General features: G+C 43.2%; 1 protein-coding gene across 1 annotated transcript; it reads left to right on the forward strand.

Annotated features, from left to right (window-relative positions):
• Positions 1–565: 565 nt before the first annotated feature.
• prdx6 (peroxiredoxin 6) lies at positions 566–19,438 on the forward strand. Its single transcript, XM_068037812.1, has 5 exons — positions 566–747; positions 10,384–10,540; positions 17,574–17,720; positions 18,476–18,622; positions 19,125–19,438. Exons 1-5 carry the CDS (start codon positions 659–661, stop codon positions 19,251–19,253), a joined length of 669 nt encoding a protein of 222 aa, XP_067893913.1. The 5' UTR covers positions 566–658; the 3' UTR covers positions 19,254–19,438.
• The last annotated feature ends 3,843 nt before the right edge of the window (positions 19,439–23,281 follow it).

Here is a 23,281-nt window from a genome sequence, read left to right on the forward strand (position 1 = left end):
CTCACTATTCAAGGCCCCAAACACTCCTTTCAAGTGAAGCAGTGATTTACTTGTACTTCTTTCAATGTAGTATACTGTATTCGCTGCTCACAATGTGGTCTCCTCTACACTGGTGAGACTAAACGCAGATTGGGTGACCACTTTGCAGAATACCTCTGCTCAGTCCAAAAGCATAACTCCGAGCTTCTGGTTGCTTGCCATTTCAACAGGCACAGGCAGCTGACGCCAATGCCGGGGACGGACAACCCGCCCCCGACATGTAATCGGGGGCGCGGCGCGGCCCACCCCGGCGTTTTTTTTTAATGAGCCACCGCACGGAATATTGCGGTATCTCTATGGTGTGTTGCCTGCATATGCAGGCAGCCGGCGGCGGGTGCAGAAGATTTAGCCCAATGTGTACAAAACCGAAATAAAACAACAAAGAAGTCCTCTGTAGGTTGTTTCAGTCCTGGAGATGAATAGTTTGATGAGGCTGATTTATATAAATATGCCTTTTGCCTCAACAGAATGATAATCCTAAAGGTCAAACTCCAATTCGGTATACTCGCGTGTTCTCATTTAGCCTATTGGCACACACTTCCTCATTCTCCGCCCCTGCTTCACTGCAGTTTCTTTGAGTCCATTCCTGCTGTTAAAATAGAAATCTAAATAAACAACAATGGGAATCAATCTCGGCGATACGTTCCCAAATTTTGAAGCTGATACCACTGAGGGAAGGATAAAATTCCACGATTGGCTGGGAGACTCGTAAGTTATGAAATTAAATACTTGCAATCGCTTGTAAGTTTCAGGCGTGTAGAACGTGGCGACACACTACGCCTGCGCAGAACCCGCCACTGTTGCAATGTGCTTGTTTCCTTGTGTATCAAAATCATGTCGGCAAAATTCTTTCCCTATATTAAACTGCATTTTTTTTTAGTCCAACAGCGGCTGTCTAATGTCCTTTTAGTTAGCTTTGAAATTGTGCCTGCACAATCCAAGATCTTAAGCAAACACGAAAAGACAGACTGAACAATTCATGTGATTTTTGTGACATTATTCAATGACCAAGCTGAATGAAAAATGTAATTTTAAAAATGCAGTGTCATGTTGTTGGAACGGAAGCGAGGGGTGTTGTACAGGAATAGCGAATCGTAACTTGACAGTGACCTTACAGGAAAATGCTTGTGTGGTTATGGGGAAATGTGGGTTGAAAGAAAATGACAGTATTCGAACTGGCAATCTGTTTCTGAATACATGCAAATAAACCAGTACCGCCCGTAGATCCCTGCTCTCGAGAGGCGTTTTGCAATCTTGTCCCATACATTTTTCAGCACTGCGTTAGAGTGAGATAGTAGTGTGAGCAATCACTCTACTCCCTATGGAAACAAAGGTCAAGGTGACTACTGTTCCTTTCTCCTTAAACGACTGTACCCTGATTAAATTAGTACAATTTAGTTTTTAAAAAGCGCCTGCCCGATTGGCAGCAATACTTAAGGCTGTTCATGATAGCTTCAAACAACAACCCTTTGAAAATAATATTTCCTCCTCCTGGTTACAGCACACAAGCACACATTCGGCCCATCGTGTCCATGTCAGCTCTCAAAGAGCAAGTCAGTCCCCTGCCTTTTCCTGTAGCCCTGCATTTTTTTCCCTTCAGATAATTATCCAATTCCCTTTCGAAGGTCTCGATTGAATCTGCCTCCATCACACTTTCAGACAGTGCATTCCAGATCCTAACCACTCACTGCATGAAAGAAGTTTTTTCTCATGTTGCTGTTGCTGCTTTTGTCAATTACCTTAAATCAATGTTCTCTATCTCTCAGTCCTTCCGTCAATGGGAACAATTTCTCCCTATTGACTCTGTCCAGACCCCTCATGATTTTGAACACCTCTATTAAATCTCCTCTTAATCTTCTCCCCTCCAAGGAGAACAGACCCAGCTTCTCCAACCTAGCCACGTAACTGAAGTTCCTCATCCCTGGAACCATTCTTGTGAATCTTTTCTGCACCCCCTCGAATGCTTTCACATCCTTCCTAAATTATGGTGCCCAGAATTGGACAAAGTATTCCAGTTGAGGCCGAACCAGTGTTGTATACAGGTTTATCATAACTTCCTTGTTTTACTCTATGCCCCGATTTATAAAGCCCAGGATGTTGTATGCTTTATTAACCGCTTTCTCAACCTGCCCTCCTACCTTCAATGATTTGTGCACTTATACCCCCAGGTCCCTCTGCTCCTGTACCCCCTTTAGAATTGTGCCCTCTTTTTATATTGTCTCACCTCATTCTTCCTACCAAAATGAATCACTTCACACTTTTCTGCAATAAATTTCATCAGCCACTTGCCTGCCCATTCCACCAGCCTGTCTATGTTCTTTTAACGTTTATCACTATCCTCCTCAGTTCACAATAGTTCCAAGTTTTGTGCCGTCTGCAAATATTGAAATTGTGCCTTGTATAGCAAAGTGTAGGTCATTTTCCTAACACCAACCCCTGGGGAACCCCACTATATCCCTTCCTCATGTTCAAAAAACAACCGTTCACCACTAGTCTCTGTTCCCTGTCACTCAGCCAATTTCATATCCATGCAGTTACTGTCTCTTTTATTCTATGGGCTCTAACTTTGCTGTTATGTGGCACTTTATCAAATGTCTTTTGGAAGTCCACGCACACCACATTAGATTATGCGATTAGATTAGAGATACAGCACTGAAACAGGCCCTTCGGCCCACCGAGTCTGTGCCGAACATCAACCACCCATTTATACTAATCCTACACTAATCCCATATTCCTACCAGACATCCCCACCTGTCCCTATATTTCCCTACCACCTACCTATACTAGTGACAATTTATAATGGCCAATTTACCTATCAACCTGCAAGTCTTTTGGCTTGTGGGAGGAAACCGGAGCACCCGGAGAAAACCCACGCAGACACAGGGAGAACTTGCAAACTCCACACAGGCAGTACCCGGAATCGAACCCGGGTCCCTGGAGCTGTGAGGCTGCGGTGCTAACCACTGCGCCACTGTGCCGCCCTCAATCGCATTACCCTCAACAACCCTCTCTGTTACCTCATCAAAAAACTCAAGCAACTTAATTAAACACGATTTGCTTGTAATAAATCCTTGCTGGCTTTCTTTAATGAAACCACATTTGTCCAAGTGACTGCTAATGTTGTCCCGAATTATCATTTCTAAAAGCTTTCCTACCACTAATGTTAAACTGAGTGGCCTGTAGTTGCTGCATTTATGCACGTGGCTATCTGCTCCCACAACTCACCAGTCCTATTTACCACATTCTGTGCTTTCACATCCAGGCACAGTAAACCTAATTTAGGACTTATTACATTTCCACTTACTCTGATCCCACCTAATACCTTACTGTTTCCCACCCTAGTGCTATCTGTGGTTTTCCTCTCTAATATTATCTTCTGTTTCCCAGCTTCCCTAATAACACTAACAAATCACCCCCACAAGGACATCTGTCCCAGCTGTGTTCAGGTGCAACCATGTGGCCTGTACAGATCCTGTATCCCTCAGAACCAGTCCCAGGAGTCTAAAGCCCTCCTTTCTGCTCCATCTCTCCAGCCACACTTTTATCTTCTCTGTCCTCCTATTTCTATCATTACTTGCACGTGGTACTGGGAACAATCCAGAGATTACTACCTTTGCGGTCCTGCTTGTTAGTTTCTTTCCAAGCTTCCTAAGCCCAGCCTGCAGGACTTCATCCCTCTTTCTACCTATAACATTCGTACCGATATGGACCATGACCACTGGCTGTTTACCCTTCCACTCCTCAGTATGCTCTGTAGCTGCTCAGTGACATCCTTGACCTAGGCACCAGTGAGGTAACATACCATCCTGGATTCACGTCTGCGGCTGCAGAACTGTCTGTCTGTTCCCCTAACCATAAAATCTCCTATCATTATTGCTTTTCCAATCTTCCTCCTGCCCCACTGTATAACTGAGCCAGCCGTGGTGCTGTGGACTTAGATCTGGCTGTACACCCCAGAGAAACCATCGCTCTCACCAGTATTCAGAACGGAATACTGGTTGATGAGTGAGATGCACTTGGGACTCCTGCACTACCTGCCTAGTCTTCCTTGACTGCCTTGCGATCACACATTCTCTCTCTGCGTACGTATCTTTAAGCTGTGGGGCGACCACATCTGTAAACGTGCTATCCATGAAACTCTCAGTCTTGTGAATGTCCTGCGGTTACTCCAGCTGCTGCTCAAGCTCCAAAACCCAGAACTCCAGATGCTGTAGCTGGTGACACTTCCTGCACATGTAGTTATCCAGGACATGAAGCGACCTGGAGTTCCCACATGGAACAGGATACACATTCCATGGGATTGAGCTGGCCTATTAAATTTATGACTTAAATAACCAAAAACTCACCAGCTACTCATCAGTCAGCTGCTTCTCATGTGCTGACATCACTTTATTTTATAGGGAGATGAACTGAATTGTTTTAATTAACTCTTGTTGCCCAAAACTTTAGATTTTAATTTACTGAAAAAGTCAGAACCTTTAGTGTTGCTATACCTTGCTATTTAATTTTAACCTTATCCACTGGAATTGATTAATTACTTGAATGCTGATTGTAAATTATAAAATTGGCCTTAGTTGTATGCAAATTAATTAAACTAGCCTTACATTAAAGTTGATTAATTTAAATAAAATTATATTAAAATGAAAATTCAAAGCTTACTAGTGTGACTCCTTGTCCTATGCGTCACTTTGCAATATGACTCTGCCTCTCCCCGTTGCTCCTCTCTCCGGCTGTGTTTTGCTGCTCTGCTGCTGCCAGTATTTCCCACACTGTTCTTAAAGGCTCCTCTCTCGCGCTGTGCTTTGCTGCTCCTTTCCCTCAAACCCTCCTGAAAGCAGGAATCTTTTATTCTGAAAATGCATGATGTGATGAGCTAACATATTACAGTAGCTTGCTTCTATATTTTAATTGAAATTTATGGGAGAAACCAGCTCCCAGCATTTACACTACCAAATCAAGCTCTCCTGTCCGGGTGGCAGGGTAACTCTCTGAAAAACTGGGTCTATGATGTTTTTTCTTTCATGGGATGCAGGCAAAGTTGGCAAGGCCAGCATTTGTTGCCCATCCATAAATGCTTTTAAGAAGCTGCCTTCTTGAACCGCTGCAGTTTATCTAGTGCGGGTGCACTCACAGTGCTATTAGGGAGGGAGTTCCAGGATTTTGACCCAGCAACAGTGAAGGAATGGCGATATATTTCCAAGTCAGGAGGGTGTGTGGCATGGAGGGGAACTTGCAGGTGGTGGTGTTTCCATGCGTTTGCTGCCCTTGTCCTGCTAGGTGGAAGGGGTTGCAGGTTTAGAACGTGTTGTCAAAGGAGACGTGGTCAGTTGCTGCAGTTCATTTTGTATATGGTACATGCTCCTGCCGCTCAGAATAGGAAAGGGGTCTGATGAGGCGCTGCTAGGCTGAATTGTACCTTTCATATTGTCATGGAATGAGGTGATGATACTTAGTAGCTTTGGTGGACATCCGATCTTTGCTAGTAGTCTGAAGAGACCACGTCTGCTGACGAGGTCAAAGGCTTTGGTGAGATCTATGAAAATAATGTAGAGGGGCATCTGTTGTGTGTGGCATTTCTCCTGTAGCTGGCGAGGGGGAGAACAGCATGTCAATGGTGGATCTCTCTGCTCGAAAGCTGCACTATCGCTCAGGGTAGACACGCTCAGCCAGCTTTTGGAGTCCGTTTAAAACGACTCGAGCAAAGACTTTCCCCACTATGCCGAGCAGGGAGATTCCACGGTAGTTGTTGCAGTCACCCTTATTCTTATAGAGGGTGATGATATTGGCATCGCGCATGTCCTGAGGTACTGCTCCCTCATCCCAGCACAGGCAAAGCAGTTCATGGAGTGCTGAGAGTATAGCAGGCTTGGCACTCTTGATTATTTCAGGGGTAATGCCGTCCTTTCCAGGGGCTTTTCCACTGGCAAGAGAATCAATGGCATCACTGAGTTCCGATTTTGCTGGCTGTACATCCAGCTCATCCATGACTGGCAGAGACTGGGCTGCATTGAGGGCGGTCTCAGTGAGAACATTCTCCCTGGAGTACAGTTCTAGGTAGTGCTGCACCCAGCGGTCCATTTGCTTGCGTTGGTCAGTGATCGTTTCCCCTGATTTAGACTTGAGGGGGGCGATCTTCTTGATGGTTGGACCAAAAGCTCTCTTAATGCCATCATACATTCCTCTGATGTTACCGGTGTCAGAGGCCAGCTGAATACAACTGCATAGGTGTTGCCAGTAGTCATTTGCGCAGCTATTGGCTGGTCTTTATGCAGCGCTTCTGGCTGCTTTAAGTGCTACGGATGTTAACTCGCTGGGGCCTTTCTTGTAGTTCAACAGTGCAGTGCGCTTAGCGGTTATGACAGGTTCCAGCTCTTTAAAGTGAGATTGAAACCAGTCTGCATTCTACTTCTCATGTTTGCCAAAGTAGGTCATTGCTGAGTTATAGATGGTGTCTCTGATGTGGGCCCACTTCGTCTCTGCATCCCCTTCAGGAGTGTTTTGAAGGGCTTTTTCAAGTGAATTTAGAAATTTATGTAACAGCTGTGGATAAGAAATTCTGTTCGTGTTGATGCGCGGGTGGCCCTTCTGCTCGGAGTGATGTTGCTTCTTTGGTTTGAGTAAAGCTACTAAGTATCATCACCTCATTCCATGACGATATGAAAGGCACAATTCAGCATAGCGGTGCCTCATCAGACCCCTTTCCTATCCTGAGTGGCGTGAAACACGGCTGTGTTCTCGCACCTACACTGTTTGGGATCTTCTTCTCCCTGCTGCTCTCACATGCATTCAAGTCTTCAGAAGAAGGAATTTTCCTCCACACAGGATCAGATGGCAGGTTGTTCAACCTTGACAGACTTAGAGCGAAGACCAAAGTACGGAAAGTCCTCATCAGGGATCTCCTCTTTGCTGACAATGCTGCATTAACGTCCCACACTGAAGAGTGTCTGCAGAGACTCATCGACAGGATTGCGGCTGCCTGCAACGAATTTGCCTAACTAGCAGTCTCAAGAAAACGAACATCATGGGACAGGACATCAGAAATACTCAATCCATCAATATCGACGACCACGCTCTGGAGGTGGTTCAAGAGTTCACCTACCTAGGCTCAACTATCACCAGTAACCTGTCTCTCTCTGCAGAAATCAACAAGCGCATGGGAAAGGCGTCCGCTGCTATGTCCAGACTGGCCAAGAGGGTGTGGGAAAATGGCGCACTGACAAACAACACAAAAGTCCGAGTGTTTCAAGCCTGTGTCCTCAGTACCTTGCTCTATGGCAGCGAAGCCTGGACAACGTATGTCAGCCAACAGCGACGTCTCAACTCATTCCAACTTCGCTGCCTCCGAAGAATCTTTGGCATCAGGTGGCAGGACTGTATCTCCAACGCAGAAGTCCTCGAGGCGGCCAACATCCCCAGCATATATGCCCTACTGAGCCAGTGGCGCTTGAGATGGCTCGGCCATGTGAGCCGCATGGAAGATGGCAGGATCCCCAAGGATGCATTGTATAGCGAGTTCGTCACTGGTATCAGACCCACCAGCCGACCATACCTCCGTTTTAAAGACGTCTGCAAACGCAACATGAAGTCCTGTGACATTGACCACAAGTCGTGGGAGTCAGTTGCCAGTGATCGCCAGAGCTGGCGGACAGCCAAAAAGGCGGGGCTAAAGAGTGGCGAGTCGAAGAGACTTCGCAGTTGGCAGGAAAAAAGACAGAAGTGCAAGGAGGGAGCCAACTGTGTAACAGCCCCGACAACCAATTTTATCTGCAGCGCCAGTGGAAGAGTCTGTCACTCTAGAATTGTCCTTTATAGCCACTCCAGGCGCTGCTTCACAAACCACTGACCACCTCTAGCTTACCCATTGTCTCTCGAGACAAGGAGGCCAAAGAAGAAGACACACTCCCTGCCACTGTGCATGGTGGGAGTGAATGTTTAAGGTGGTGGATGGGGTGCCAATCAAGCGGGCTGCTTTGTCCTGGATGGTGTTGAGCTTCTTGAGTGTTGTTGGAGTTGCACTCATCCAGGCAAGTGGAGAGTATTCAATCACACTCCTGACTTGTGCCTTGTAGATGGTGGACAGGCTTTGGGGAGTCAGGAGGTGGGTTACATGCTGCAGAATTCCCAGGCTCTGTTCTGTTCTTGTTGCCACAGTATTTATGTAGCTGCTGCAGTTCAATTTTTGATCAATGGAAAACCCCAGGATGTTGAGAGTGGGGGATTCAGCAATGGTAATGTGTTTGAATCTCAAGGGAAGATGGTTATATCCTCTCTATTTGGAGATGGTCATTATCTGGCACTTAAGTGGCAACTAACATTTGTGCTGCTTATCAGCCCAAGCTTGAATGTTGTCCAGGTCTTGCTGCACATGGACACAGACTACTTCAGTATCTGAGGAGTTGCGAATGTACAGTATACAGTACCAATCAGCAGCGAACATCCCCACTTCTGACCTGATGATGGAGGGATGATCACTGATGAAGCAGCTGAAGATGGTTGGGCCTAGGACACACCCCTGAGGAACTCCTGCAGCAATATCCTGGAGCTGAGATGATTGGCCTCCAACAACCACAACCATCTTCCTTTGTGCTAAGTATGACACCAACCAGTCGAGAGTTTTTCCCCTGATTCCCATTGACTTCAATTTTGCTGGGACTCCTTGGTGGCACACTCGATCAAATGCTGCCTTGATTTGGCTGCTGTGGCGGTTGTATTTAAAAGTGTAAATGGGGAGAGTTAGCTCATGGATGCCAGCCTCCCAAAATCTTAATTTAAAATAAGGGCGTATAAAAGCTGTTTATATGATTAAAATGATGCACCTTGCTCTTCCTGCGACCACCACAAAGTGTTTTTACAACATCCAATCTGCCCATGGTATTTGTTCTCAAAATATTACATTGGGGTACTTGAAATCTATGTAGGCATCGTTACTTTTAGTTTAATCTTTCAAACTAGCTGTGCAAATAATGAGTACTTGTATTACTGGTTGCAAAATTTATTGCATGTCGCATGATTAGGTAATGTGGACTATGAGACCTTGTCTAGAACAATAGAACACGGCCTGCTCTTGAAGGGGATAAATTCAAAACTAATCTGCGGAAACAATATTCCACTCATCAATCTATGGAACAGGCGTCCTTCCTAAGATGACGGAAGCAGCTAGTATTGATTCATTGAAATGTGAATTAGATAGATTTCTTGCAGGAAAAAAATAACAGTTTGGAATGTAGTGCATGAGTAATTTGAGATATGACATATAGTAAGTGTGGGTTGCTTTGGAGGAGCAGGTGACCTTTGACCTATTGTTCCCAAAGCTTCCTGACACTGGGGGTTTTCCTCACCTCATGCCAGGGTCTGTTGTGGACTATCTGATAGAGGCTGTTTGTGATGGTTCGTCAACAGTTCCACTATCATTGACCTCCATTACAGATCACAAACCCCTACCATAAAAGTCACTGGAATAAAACACTGAATATTCAGTGAGTAATCATCTGATTTGCGTATTAACATTCTCTGCATTGTAACATTGGGCGGCGCAGTGGTTAGCACCGCAGCCTCACAGCTCCAGCGACCCGGGTTCAGTTCTGGGTACTGCCTGTGTGGAGTTTGCAAGTTCTCCCTGTGACCGCGTGGGTTTCCTCCGGGTGCTCCGGTTTCCTCCCACAGCCAAAGACTTGCAGGTTGATAGGTAAATTGGCCATTGTAAATTGCCCCTAGTGTAGGTAGGTGGTAGGAGAATGGTGGGGATGTGCTAGGGAATATGGGATTAATGCAGGATTTGTATAAATGGGTGGTTGTTGGTCAGCACAGTCTTGGTGGGCCGAAGGGCCTGTTTCAGTGCTGTATCTCTAAATAAAAATAAAAAATAAAATAAATAACCCAGGCTGACACTCCAGTGCAGTACTGAGAAGCTGTTGCATTGTCGGAAGTGCTGCCTTTCGGACAAGACATGAAAGCCAAGGCCCCATCTGGCCTCTCAGGCGGACATACAAGATCTCATGGCACTATTTCAGAGAAGAGCAAGGGTATTCTCCCTGTGTCCTGGCTAATATTTACCCCTGAACTAACACCACTAAAACAGATTATCTGGTCATTATCACATTGCTGTTTGTGGGAGCTTGCTGTGTGCAGATTGGCTGCCACGTTTCCTATATTACAACAGTGACAACTCTTCAAAAGCACTTCACTGGCTGTAAAACACTTTTGGGATGCCCTGAGGTTCTGGTGGACACTATAGAAAGACAAGTTTGTTGTTTCTTTCGATGGAGTAGTTGGACATATGCTGGTCTGTATACTTTTCTCATTATGTTTTATGCTTTGTAACTGTTGGTTTTGTTTGTTGTACAGATGGGGCCTCCTGTGCTCTCACCCAGCAGACTACACCCCTGTCTGCACCACAGAGCTGGGCCGCATGGCAAAGATGGTTCAAGAATTTCAGAAGCGCAAAGTGAAAATGATAGCTCTGTCAGTTGACAGTGTTCAGGATCACCATGGGTGGAGCAAGGTACAGTCCACTGTATCGAACATAACTTGCAGGGCATTTAATGTCTTGAAATGATTACTAATTTCATTGGGATCAGTTCAACCTTTAAACAACAAAGCAAAATAGAGGCGCGTCTGTGAAATAAAAGTTTCACAGTGTCCTTAACTTAGAAGTGCAAAGTTGTGAAAATACGCCACTTATGAGAGATAATTTTGCAATGTTAAAGAAATGATTTCAGTAATCTGCATAGTCCATATTTAATATGGGCATTCTGGAATGCTGTAGATTAGTCTTAGGTTAGTTATGTAAGCTGTAAATTATTTTTGGGAGGTACACTTTGCCTCCAAAGTCTGTATGTGTGAGTACATATAATGGTGTTGGCTTGTTCTTTTGCAACTGCTTAACAGCTGAAGGGTCATTTATAGGAAGATTTCTTCCCAGAATTTCTGAAAGGAAATAAGCTTATTCTTTAAAATGCATTTTGTCACCAGTAAGTCCACTGCAATTTATCTCAAAGGGTAAAATGATGCCAACAAATTCAAATGCCAATCCAGTGGCTCAATCCATTATTTTTTTCAAGCATGGGCAAGATACATCTTTCTTTTCCGTTGCTGGCCTATATCGACCTTCTTTGACATCAAGGATGGGTATAAGGAGGAATTAAAAGTCACAAGTTAGCTTTTGAGCAACGGCAGATGTGGAGTTCCTTCATGGTGGAGCAATTAGAATTTACTCATCTATGAATGAAGGGATGGAGGAGGGCAGAAGGATTCCACCTTGCGGAACCACTTTTAAGATAAAAACATGCCAACACGCAGCCCTTGCAGCATCAAGCACTGCAAAATTAGCTTTTTTCTTTCCTTCATTATTTTTCAGTTATACATGCCTTTCCCCTTCTTTTCCATTTACATGCAACATAGGCTGTCCATTGTGGAATGTGGTTGTTGCAGAGGCTGCTGAAACTGTTTCTGTGTATGCAGTCCAATGGTGAACTGTAAATTTGACTGATCTGCTTGGGAGAAAGGTTGTCATTTTGACTTGCCAATATCAGAAATGAAATGTAGATGGCTTCGTATTTGAAGGTGAACATCGATAGCTTTTAAAGCAACAACTTGTCAACTTTCTAAACTGAAACTATACGTGATGTGATAATGGTTAAGATGCAGAAATATTTGAATTTTAAGTTCCCAGGATTACCAAAATTCTGCTCCCTGTATGCTAACTCATGCCAGGTTCTGTTCACCCTTCATCCATGTGCACACTGACCTACTTTGGCTCTCAGTTTGGCAATACCTGAATTTTAAAATTATCATCCTTGACTTCAGATCCCTCCATGGCTTTGTCGATCCCTATCTCTGTCACTTTGTCCAGCCCTATAACCTCCCAAAAACTTTGCGTTCTCCAATTCTGACCTACTGTGATTTACTTTGTCCCTCCATTAGAGGTTGTGCTAAGGCCCTAAATTCTGGAATCCCCTTCCTAAACCTCTCTGCTCCCCTTAAAAACCTATCTCTTTGATTATGCTTTTCATTGCTCGGTGTCAAATTTAATCTGAAAACACTGCTGTGGAGCACATTAGAATGTTTTACTACATTAGAGGCACTGTGGAAATGCAAGTTGTTGTATTGTCCAACTCCATTATATTTCCAAAATTTGTATGATGGCTTCAATCGCATGAGAGTTGGACAGAGTGGAGAAGAGTCCAGAGAAAGCCATGTTTTAATTGGCTTACTGCCTTAAAACATTAGTATACTAACTTTAATTTGTTTTATTTTACCTTGCCGACATTTGAGTAAATATTGATTTGGGGTTTTGGTAACAAGGGATGTCCAAGAGTTTGTTTTTAAGTATAAAGGACAGCACATCTTACCAATTGATTATTGTAGTTCTTGTATGAATCTGTCAGCTTCTGCTGTGTAATCCCTGCCCTCCTCTTTACAGTCTAAAGTATCATATATGGATCAAACTTACTAAGTAATAAATCAACAAATAATTGTAAAGGGCTTTCAGTGACACGGCAACTTAAACCTTCTTATTCTTGTGCTGATATTATAACCAGCCATTATACCCATTATTACTTCACTTACAATGTGGCATTCTTTAAAGCTGCCAGCTCAGTTCATGCTTTTATTTGCTTTCTCTATTTTTTAAAAGAAACCCTTTCAGCAATATTCCCACACTCTGACCTAACGAGGATGATCAGTAAAATCGTCAAAAAGCAATGTGCAGTGCAATTGAGCTGATAGGAATTTCACTTATTTTTAGATTTTAAAAAATGCCACTGAATAGTTCCTCTATGACTGTACTCTGCAATGTGCTGGTGTCCCGGCAACTAGCTGGGACACAACTGGCCAGAAACAGGAATTGCAGAATGTTTGTACTTAATGATGAAGTCACATAATGTAACGATCACATTCCCAGGCACGCTTGTCTGACAGTGGCTTTGGGGGACTCCTAGCACCTTACCTTGTTGGAACTGTCCACATAGTGAGATAGAGGTTCACTAGATTGAGTCCAGAGATAAGGGTTTATCTTATGAAGAGAGATTGAGCAGTTTAGGCCTTTACTCTCTAGAGTTGAGAAGAATGAGAGGAGATCTAATTGAGCTTTAAATGATTATTAAGGGGATTGACAAAGTAGATGTAGAGAGCATGTTTCCTCTGGTGGGGCAATCTAGAACAAGAGGTCATAGTTTTAGGATAAGGGGTAGTAGATTTAAAACAGAGATGAGGAGAAATTACTTCTCTCAAAGGGTCGTGAGTCTGTGGAATTCACTACCCCAGAGTGCGGTGGATGCCGGGACATTGAGTAAATTCAAGGAGCAGGTAGACAGATTTTTAATTAGTAATGGGTTGATGGGTTATAGCGAACAGGCAGGAAAGTGGAGTTGAGGCCGAGATGAGATCAGCCATGATTGTATTGAATGGCGGAGCAGGCTCGAGGGGCTGAATTGCCTACTCCTGCTCCTAATTCTTATGTTCTTATGTATGTTATAAATTTATAGAACCAAAGAAACAGCACAAAAGGCACCCAATTATACCATTGTTCATGTGCTGGCTCTCCAACTGGAGTTGTCTAATCTAAACCCATTTCACAGCCACCTTCCTGTATTTGTTTTCAATTGCTTATCCAATTCCATCTTTTTTGTTACAGTGACTGCTATGATTTCTACTTATAGTGAAATATTGCTCTAGCACTAGTGCATGGATAGTAAATGGAAGAGTTATTCCTCTCTTACTCCTCCCCTGGCCTCTAGAATATATATCAATGACTTACCACTACTGACATTTTTATGCAAAGCTGAACTTGCCTTTTCAATAAAATATTCCTTATCACAATAACACTTGTTTTTTAAAAGTCACAAATTTATATATCTAAATTTTATTAGTATTCCTGTTTTGGACATGCTGCTGGATCTTATTATTACAATATCACACTCGCTGTTGCTCTTTACCTCCCATATTATCTCTTTTATTTGGAACTAGCCATGCAACCCTTCCTAAAAGCCATGGGATTTAATTTCTGTGGGGATTCTTGTAAGAGCAGTGGGATTAATGTGTTGACAAGAATATTATTCAAGAGCACCAGGCAAATCCTTAAACTTTTGATCTTAACTTCTCATTAGGGATCCATCTGCGGTCCACTACCTACTTTATGCCTAGAAGGTAATGATGCCTAAATTTGGCTTGCTGAACTGTCTGATATCAATAATTTCAGATTATATTAGCAATTGCACTACCAATTTCCAATCAGGATACGCACAAGCTACCGAGTGAATGAATTAACCTTTTCTTACCAAAGAAGTCAGACAACAAAAGTCACAAAGTAACAATCATTTAGAATAAGTCAGCTGCACTAAATATCGAGTATGCAAATAATTAGTCGATTGTGTTAATTGATGGAATGAAAAATTGAGGTTACAAAGGCAGTTCGGTTATTTCACAACAATGAGCTGCTGGTTGCTTATTAATTTACTGTTGACATCAGTATCCGAGATATGAGATTACAGGCGGGGAAGGCGGAAGATGGCCCAGAAGTCAATTGAGCCAAGTGGGTGCCCAATTAAGGGCCTCTTTCTGCCACCGCTGGCATTTTACCAGTGGCAGGTAGGACCTCTGCTGCGTGGGGAAACCACCTGGTGAACCCTGGTGCCTTCCCTGCGGGCTCAGTGGTGTGGGGGGCCTCCGAAGTGAGCACTCTGTGGCCAATGGAGGAAGCCCCCGGTGGCAATTGTGGCCCCCAAAGCAACAAACTCCCCTGTGCTCACCTACCCCACCCCTGGCTGGGATCTGTCTGACTGGCCCTGGGGACCCCCAACCCCACTTAACCTTGTTGCGAGGCTGGTGTCCATGATGAGTCTTGCAGCTGCTTACAGTCCCAGCAATGGCCGCCGCTCCAGGTGGTGCTGCTGGGACTGAAGCCCTCTGATTGGCCAGTAGCTCTGGGAGGTGGACTCCCCGACAGCGGCTCATTAGTTGCTAGATCAGCAGAAAATCCAGCCGGGGCTCTCCCAATTGGCTAAGGTGGGGTTGCCTCCAGCTATCCTGCCCGTTGTCAGGGCCACAGCCACCCCAACAAAATCCAACCCATAGAGTGCGCACGTCACATCCGAGACATCAGCAGGGCACACAGTGTACACAGCTTGTGCTGACATCACAGATGCAATGCACGCAAATCTCTAGGCCTGATTTATGATGAGAAAATGAAGGGAAATTTTCTTCAAATTCGGGAATAAATCAATTTTTACCACCATGAAAAGAATCAGAAATATGTTGGTAGAAATCTGAAAAAAATGATCTTAACGATCCCTTGTTGGTGAACATTTAAATATATTTTATCTGCCAGCATCATATCAAAGGGTATTGTGGCAGGTAAATTAATTTGTTTGTATTCTCCAACCCTTACCAAGGCTTATTCGGGGTGAGGATACTTGAAAATTGTAACATTGCATTCTTGGCAGTGCAAAAATGAGACCCAGAATAGCTTGTCAAAACTATCTGGCATTGGTATCTTTATGTACTATGCTAAATCATTATACGTAGTGACAGGGAGCAGAAATTATGCGCTGTCCCTAATGTGAATGAATGCAGGGAGCTAACTAGCTAAACTTCAAGACTGCCTTAGTTAACCGAGAATACCATGACCCAATTGAATTAGCAGGGGAAGGTATTCTGACTTCATCTTTGGTTTCTATTGGGATAAAGCAACAGCAATTTGGTTGATCGCTCGTCCGCTTTTAGAATCATACAACACAGAAAGAGGTAATTTGGCCCATTGTGGTTGTGCTGGCTCTTTGAAAGAGCTATCCAATTAGTCCCAGTACACAGCTCTTTCACCATAGCCTTGCATGTTATATTTTCAAGTATTTACCCAATTTGCTTCTGAAAGTTACTCTTGAATATGCTTCCACCACCCTTTCAGGTGTGCATTTTAGATCATAATGATTCGTGTAAAAAAAAACCTAGTTTTCTCTGTAGATTTTTTGGCAATTATTTTAAATCCTCTGCTAATCGACTCTCCTGGCAGTGGAAACAGTTTCTCCCTATCTATTCTAACAAAATCCCTCATAATTTTGAGCACCTCTGTTAAATCTCCCTTTAACCTTCTATACTCTCAGGAGAACAATTCCAGCTTCTACATTCTCTCCATATAACTGAATTCCCTTATTCCTGATATCATTCTGGTTAATTTCCTCTACACATTTCCCAAGGCCTTGACATCCTTTTTCAAGTGTGGTGCCCTGAATTGGGACACAGTACTCTAACTAAGGCCTAACCTGTGATTTGTAAAGGTTGAACATAACTTCCTTGTTTTGCTACTCTATGCCTCTAATAATAAAGCCAAGGATCCTGTATGCTTTTTAAACAGCCTTATCAACTTGTCCTGCTACTTTCAAAGATTTATATATGTGGGCCCCAGGTTTCCCTGCACACCCTTTAATATTGTACCATTTAATTTACATTGCTTCTCCTCATTTCTCCTTTCAAACTGCATCACTTCACACCTGACACTTTAAAATTTCATATACGTTTTTCTTCTCCAGGTTCCAATTTAAAAATTGTGCATACAAACAAAATACAGGATGTTAACGATGAGCATCCTCTTAAAAGCCCTAAAGCAAAATACAAGTCATATTCTGCCATGTCTTGGGCAAAAGACCAATGCTTGGCATCTGAACATTGCACCCTGCTACATCCCAGAAAGACAGTCTTGTGCCTTTTCCCCCACTTTCTCCTCTAATTTGTTTTTGGTGAATGATACAATCTGATGTTTAGTTCATGTATTACATTGTTCTAAGGAGATGTGACGATTCAACGTTCCAGAAATTAATCTTTGCTGCCTTCCTGCTTAATTGGTCAGAGTTCGCATTAAATGGCTAGTTCTGCTTGGTGTGCGAGTAGTCAGTTTTTGAAACAAGAACAGGAAAAATTTATTTTGAGGACTGAAGAGTGTCTGTGACCTGAGGCTCTTAAATCCATTTCAAGATCTCTATACATAATCTAGCCTGATACATCAAGTACAGTATTGAAGGAGGACTGCACAGTTGGAGCTTTTGTTCTTTGGATTAAATGTTACAACTGTACACTGTAAAGATCTCATGACAGGATTCCAAAAGAAGAATAGGGTGTTCTACTGGCCAATATTCTTCCCTTTACCAAAAAAGCACAGGTTCATAGATCACACTTTTTTAAAGATGTTTGTGGTGTACTGCTGTGTGCAAAAGAGCTGCTGCATATGGCCACAATGTGTTTCAAAGTAATTAATGTAAAACACTCTCATTCTCACCAAAGGCAGGTATTAAGAATGAGAGGTGGAATTAAATCGTTGAATATCTTGTTGGAGTAAAAATGAGACTTGTGAGTGAGTGTGTAATATGATGTCTTTAGCTGAGTTGATGCCAGGCATAGATTGGTCACCGAGCCCTTTGTTATTTTGTTGGGTGCAGTGCTCGGCTTTGCCAGAGATCTAGTTGTAGACTTTCATGGAATTCAAGTAGGAGCAGTTGGTATAGTAAAGTATCTAATACATGCTAACATGTGTTTGCCACATGCAGGATATCAATGCATACATTGGAGAATCACATGCTGAAAAGCTGCCATTCCCTATCATTGCTGATGAAAAGAGAGAACTGGCAGTGCAATTGGGAATGCTCGATCCCGCGGAAAGGAACAAGGAGGGCCTACCACTGACGGCTCGGGCTGTAAGTTCTCCTATGCAAAGGCTAATGCAATGTTGTTCAACCTGTTACTTGAGTGGCAAACACTCTATAAGGGCTACAGTACTTTGCTAAAGAAGTTAGTTGCAGCATGACCTACTTATTTTTTTGAAATGACAACTTACACAGGGACTCTTGTAATTCTACTTGGGCTCTGGGAAAACAGCATCAAAGCAAACACACCCAACATTTGAACATCCCTTTTTACTTGTCTCAGCAGTGATTGAGACCTGTGCCAGGAGGCTGGGAGATTTGTCGTCTTGCCCTCCACACTCAGGACCCGGAAGAAGTTGGGTCCAGGGTTCTGTCGGAGGTGCAGAATTCATTTTCACATTCTAGTTCTGTCAATGATGAGAGTACAATGCTGTTATCTTAGTGTGAGCTGTCATCTATCAAGTACTAGAAGTTAGCTCTTCCATCCTTGAACTCAAAGCAATGGGGGCAGGAGACAATTTAATAACCATCAAGCTTGAGGGGATAGCTGGTCTTTGGTTAAAGTTACTGAGTCAAGTTCTTCGATGACTACATGCTTATATTTCATCTTTCCTTGGTGAACTACAGATTGTATTAGCTTTTGTCCAATTTCTCACAATACTCTTGTGGATGGACTTTAACTGCTGGGGCCAGATCACTGACTAAACCAAAGGTTTTAAAAAAACATTTTTTCAAGGAAGCAGTTACTGAACTAACTGCTCTACAACATTCCCCATCTTTTAAATGTTTATATCCTTTTTCTTCAGGTGTTTGTAATTGGCCCTGATAAGAAACTGAAGCTGTCCATCCTGTACCCAGCAACCACTGGGAGGAACTTTGATGAAATCCTAAGAGTTGTCGATTCCCTGCAATTGACAGCTTCCAAGAAGGTGGCCACGCCTGTGGACTGGAAGGTGAGGATAAATGACCTGCCCTGTGCTCTGGGCATCCTTGCTCTGTCGTTCCCTCAGTTACCGGACTTGACATATCTTTCTAGTTAGCCAACAGCTAGTAAGAATATTAATTCAAATAGTTGTGATCAAGAGACTTGGTGAGGGACAGGACGGGCGTGGGGGACAGGAGTTTAACTTTTATCGCCAGGCAGAAAAACAGATGATGGTGAATCAGTGCCTCAGTTTACACCTTCCCCATCTTTCCTTTCCATTGATTTCAATGAAAGAGAAAATGGGGAGAGGTGCGAAAGTGGCTGCTGATTCACTATCATGTGTTTTTTTGACTAATGACAATAATTACAATTAGAGTGATTTTCTCCCCAAGGGAAAATAATAAACTTTAGACACCCATTAAAACTATTCACTGAAACGAGTAGGTTTTGGTCTAATATTAGCAGAGGTTATTGAAAACTGTATTAGCAGCAAGTTTTGCTTCCTTTAAAAGAAAAACATTTCTCCACAGGCTGGTGGGGACTGCATGGTACTTCCCAATATTTCTGCAGAGGAGGCAGAGAAGCTCTTCCCAAAGGGAATTCGCACTGAAATTCTCCCATCCGCTAAAGACTACATGCGCTTCACATCCCAACCCTGAGACGTGGCAGCAGGCTGATCACTTTTACACTAATCACTGCATAACTTCTACTCTGTGCCTGTCCTTAATTCAAAGGTTACTGAACATGGACAAATGGGAATCATATTCCAAAGACAATTATTTTTCTTTATAATGATTTTTCTCAATGTAACCTTTCTGTAATAAAATAGTTTAATTTGCTGGAATGTGGCATTTGTGAAGTGTATTTGCAGATCCACTCTGGTTAGGCAAAAGCTTTAGTGAACAGGATTCTATTGAAAACCACCTATAAGAAGACACTATTGAACTAATTAGACTGTTAAGTAACCCCGAGCATTGCGGCTCTCTGCTGGTTCTACAACAGTCTGTTCACCTACAGCAGTCACTACATATTTCAAATCATAATTATGAGGAGCACTTTGAGATATTTTGACACGCGATCAGATAAAAAATGACTTGCAATCTCATCACACCTTTAATATGTCTCAGAAATATCAGGAGAATATTAGTCCCAAAAGAGCAGGTGGTTAGGGTCGGGTGAGATGTTAAAATTTTTTAAATCTTAAACCCCGACCCCTGTCCTCCCACTTCCAGGTTTCATGGAGGTGGGGGTTGGCTATTTAAATATTTTAATGAAGCTGGGATCCTCAAATTTAACCTGATTTAGATGTGTAACCCTGTCCAACCTGGTTCACTGGGCCTCGGGAATCTCGGCACCTGAAGGAGGCGAGGACAGTGTTGGGGAAACGTTATGTGCCAGGAGGACCAGGAGCCTTTGATCCCATACTACCCCCAAAATTACCTCCTACCCTGGGACCAGCCAGCTCCTGGGAGTCGGGGATCGGATTACCCTCTACCCCGGGATCGGACTGCTTCTCCTTTCCCCGCCCACCTCCCTGGGGTGGGATCGGATCAGCAGCTCCCAGTAGCGGTTGCAGCCTCCTTATCTGCAGCCGCAGCCTGCTGCAGAGTGCTGCCCACCCAACTGGAAACCAAGCCTGTCAATCAGGCTGACTTCCAGTCAGGGATTCTGTTTTTTTAGCAATGGTTGTACATTATGGTGTTAAAACCTCACAGCATGCAGGGAAACCTGGACTTCTGGGTTTGCAGCCTTAAACGCCGCCCCCTCCCTCCCACTTATCAAATCCACCTCAGTGAATATCGGGGCTAGCATCTCCCAAGCACAGTTGTCTCCTTTTGAGGTGCAGTGACCATTATATTGGCTAAATGAATGCAATTATGTGTGTGACTTCCTGCAGGGAGTGCAGCAACATGGAATGACTCCACATACTCCATCATAGGATGCTAAATTAGTGCAAATCAATCAATCACTACTTCGCCTTTTGAGCTAAAGAATTATTAGGTAGAGATTAACTCATGTGAGCCTGATTCAAAATGAGCATTTTTGCAGGTCTATACCTTCAATGGACTTTGTGAATTAAGCATTGTGGTAAAAAGCAAAATATGTGTGGATCTTCACATGGGCCAACCCAAACAATACTTTCACAATAAACTCATTTCTAAATGCTAGCTGCATCTGGCCACTGACCAATATATTCCAGACCGAATAACAATTAAACATTGTTAGTAAATTGTTAATTTTTCAACAAAATGGAAGAACAGCCAAATGTAAGGTTGCAAATATACAGACCTTAAAGAGCAGGACTGCAGGTGAAGGAAAGGAGCTATAAAAAGTCAATGTTTTACACATTGGATTCCAAAAGTGAAGATGTGATGATGAATCTGTTAAGAGTGGGCAGACTCTCCTAGTGTCCTCGCCAATATTTATCCTTCATCTATCACTAAAATAGATTATCTGGTCATTTAATCATTGCCATTTATGGTGTAAACTGGCTGTCGTATTTCCCTGCATGGCAAAAATGATTACACCTAATTGGTACTTTGCAACATTTTGAGGTTGTGAAAGGCACTATATAAATGCAGGTTCTTTTAGGCCACATGTGGAATGATGCATATAGCAAGGATATTGATATCGTGGAAAAAAAATAATAGGAATTCAGCAGCACCACACCAAAGATGAGAAGCTACTGTTATGAAGATTGACTTTAATCCAGGATTACCTTCACTGGAGTAGATCAGGTTCGGAGCTCAAACAGCTACTGAAAAAATTGAGGTTAAATTATATAAAAAAAAAATATTCCACCAGCTGATAAATTTATTAAAAAGAGGGCATAAATTTAGGATTAATACTAGAAATAGGAAGGTTAAAATAAATTTGTCCATGCAAAGGGAATAGAATATAGGAGTAGTTATTGAAGCTGAGCCAATTAAAAGCGAATTAGTAAACATCTGAAGAGGAAAATATCATGGAATGTGGGGACAAAGCTGGGAAATGGAATTAGAATTAATCATTCCAATGTCAACTAGCACTGCCACAGGCATGATGGGCCAAATTGCCTCTTTCTGCACTACAGTTTCTGCTTGCAAGCATTGGTGGATGAGGGAAGGGACTTTCTCCTGCACTGGTGCTCTGATTAAGCAAAGTGGTGCTGTTTCAAGATCACATAAACCAGCCGGGATTATTATAGTGCTACTGCTCTTTGTGTAGAATATCAGATATACTTTATAGTAAAAGAAATACATCAGTTCCATTGGTGATGGGTGCTAATTGTTCTGATTCCAAAACAAATATGATATAATTGTCAGAGGGACTTGATTCAGGCAAATTGAATCTTGAACCAGTGTAAAACATGACATACGTAGTTTTGGGCATACCTCACCTACGTTTTAAATTCCCCGATCTTTTGCAAGGTTTTGGGCAATTTTACTCCGATTGTGCTGGAATCTGAGTGAAAAACTAGCAGAAACATTGCCCTCCCCCCCCACCCCCCCAAAAAAAAAGTTCTGCATTCAAGGTTAGATTCAATAGTTGGATGAAGGAAAATAGGTTGAAGGGATATGGGAAATGTGATTAGAACTATTTACTTGTGCAGGGTACAGAACCGTTGGGTAGAATGGCCCGTTTCCGTGTTCCAACTTCTATACATTTCTACACTTTGAATATAGTATCTTGTAAAGTTTCATTCATCACACATATGACATGTTATTAACGACACCTTGTAATGTAAGTTATCTGCAATGCTTTTTCAGAAAATCTACAATAAAGATGGGAGGGCAGGTGATGTGTTGCAGCTGTAGCATGTGGGAGCTGGTGGATACCAGTGTGATCCATGGCAACCACATCTGCAGTAAGCGTCTGCAGCTCAAGGAGCTTCGCAGCAGAATGGATGAGCTGGAGGCTGAGCTGCAGACACTGCGATGCATCAGAGAAGGGGAAAGTTACCTGGACACTTTGTTCCAGAAGGCGGTCACACCCCTTAGGATAGAGTCTTCTAATTTGGTCAGGGACAGAAGGGTGTGACTGCGAGTGAGGCAGGTATGGGGATCCAGAAGGAAGAACTGGAGGAGCCTCAGTCCTTGCAATTGTCCAATAGGTTTGAGGTTCTTTCAGCTTGTATTGGAAGGAAGTGAGGGTTGCAGGGTGGATGAGCAAACTGACCATGGCACCATGGTACAGGAAGCCATTCAAGCAGTGGGAGTAAATAGGAATGTAGTGGTAGTAGGGGACAGTATCATCAGGGGGGTAGATACAGTTCTCTGCAGCCAAGAGCAAGAGTTCAGAAGGCTGTGTTGCTTGCCCGATGCCAGGGTTCAGGACATCTGCTGAGGGCTGGAGAGGAATTTGCAGTGGGACGGGGAGGATCCAGTTGCTGACATAGATAGGACTAGGAAAGAGGTTCTGTGTAGAGAGTATGAGCAGCTAGGGACTGAATTGAAAAGCAGAACCTCAAAGGTAACAATCTCTGGATTATTACCTGAGCCACGAGCAAATTGGAGTAGGGTAAATAAGATTAGAGAGTTAAATGTATGCTTCAAAGCTTCGTGGGAGAAATGGGTTTTGATTCATGGGGCACTGGGGAAAGTGAGGCTTTAAGACTGTCTTCACCTGGAGCGTGCTCGGACCAGTGTTCTGGCGAGTTATATAACTAGGGCAGTAGCGAGGTTTTTAAACTAAATAGTGGGGTCAA

Source organism: Heterodontus francisci, chromosome 8 (assembly GCF_036365525.1).
Source record: "Heterodontus francisci isolate sHetFra1 chromosome 8, sHetFra1.hap1, whole genome shotgun sequence".
Classification (NCBI taxonomy): Eukaryota; Metazoa; Chordata; class Chondrichthyes; order Heterodontiformes; family Heterodontidae; genus Heterodontus; species Heterodontus francisci.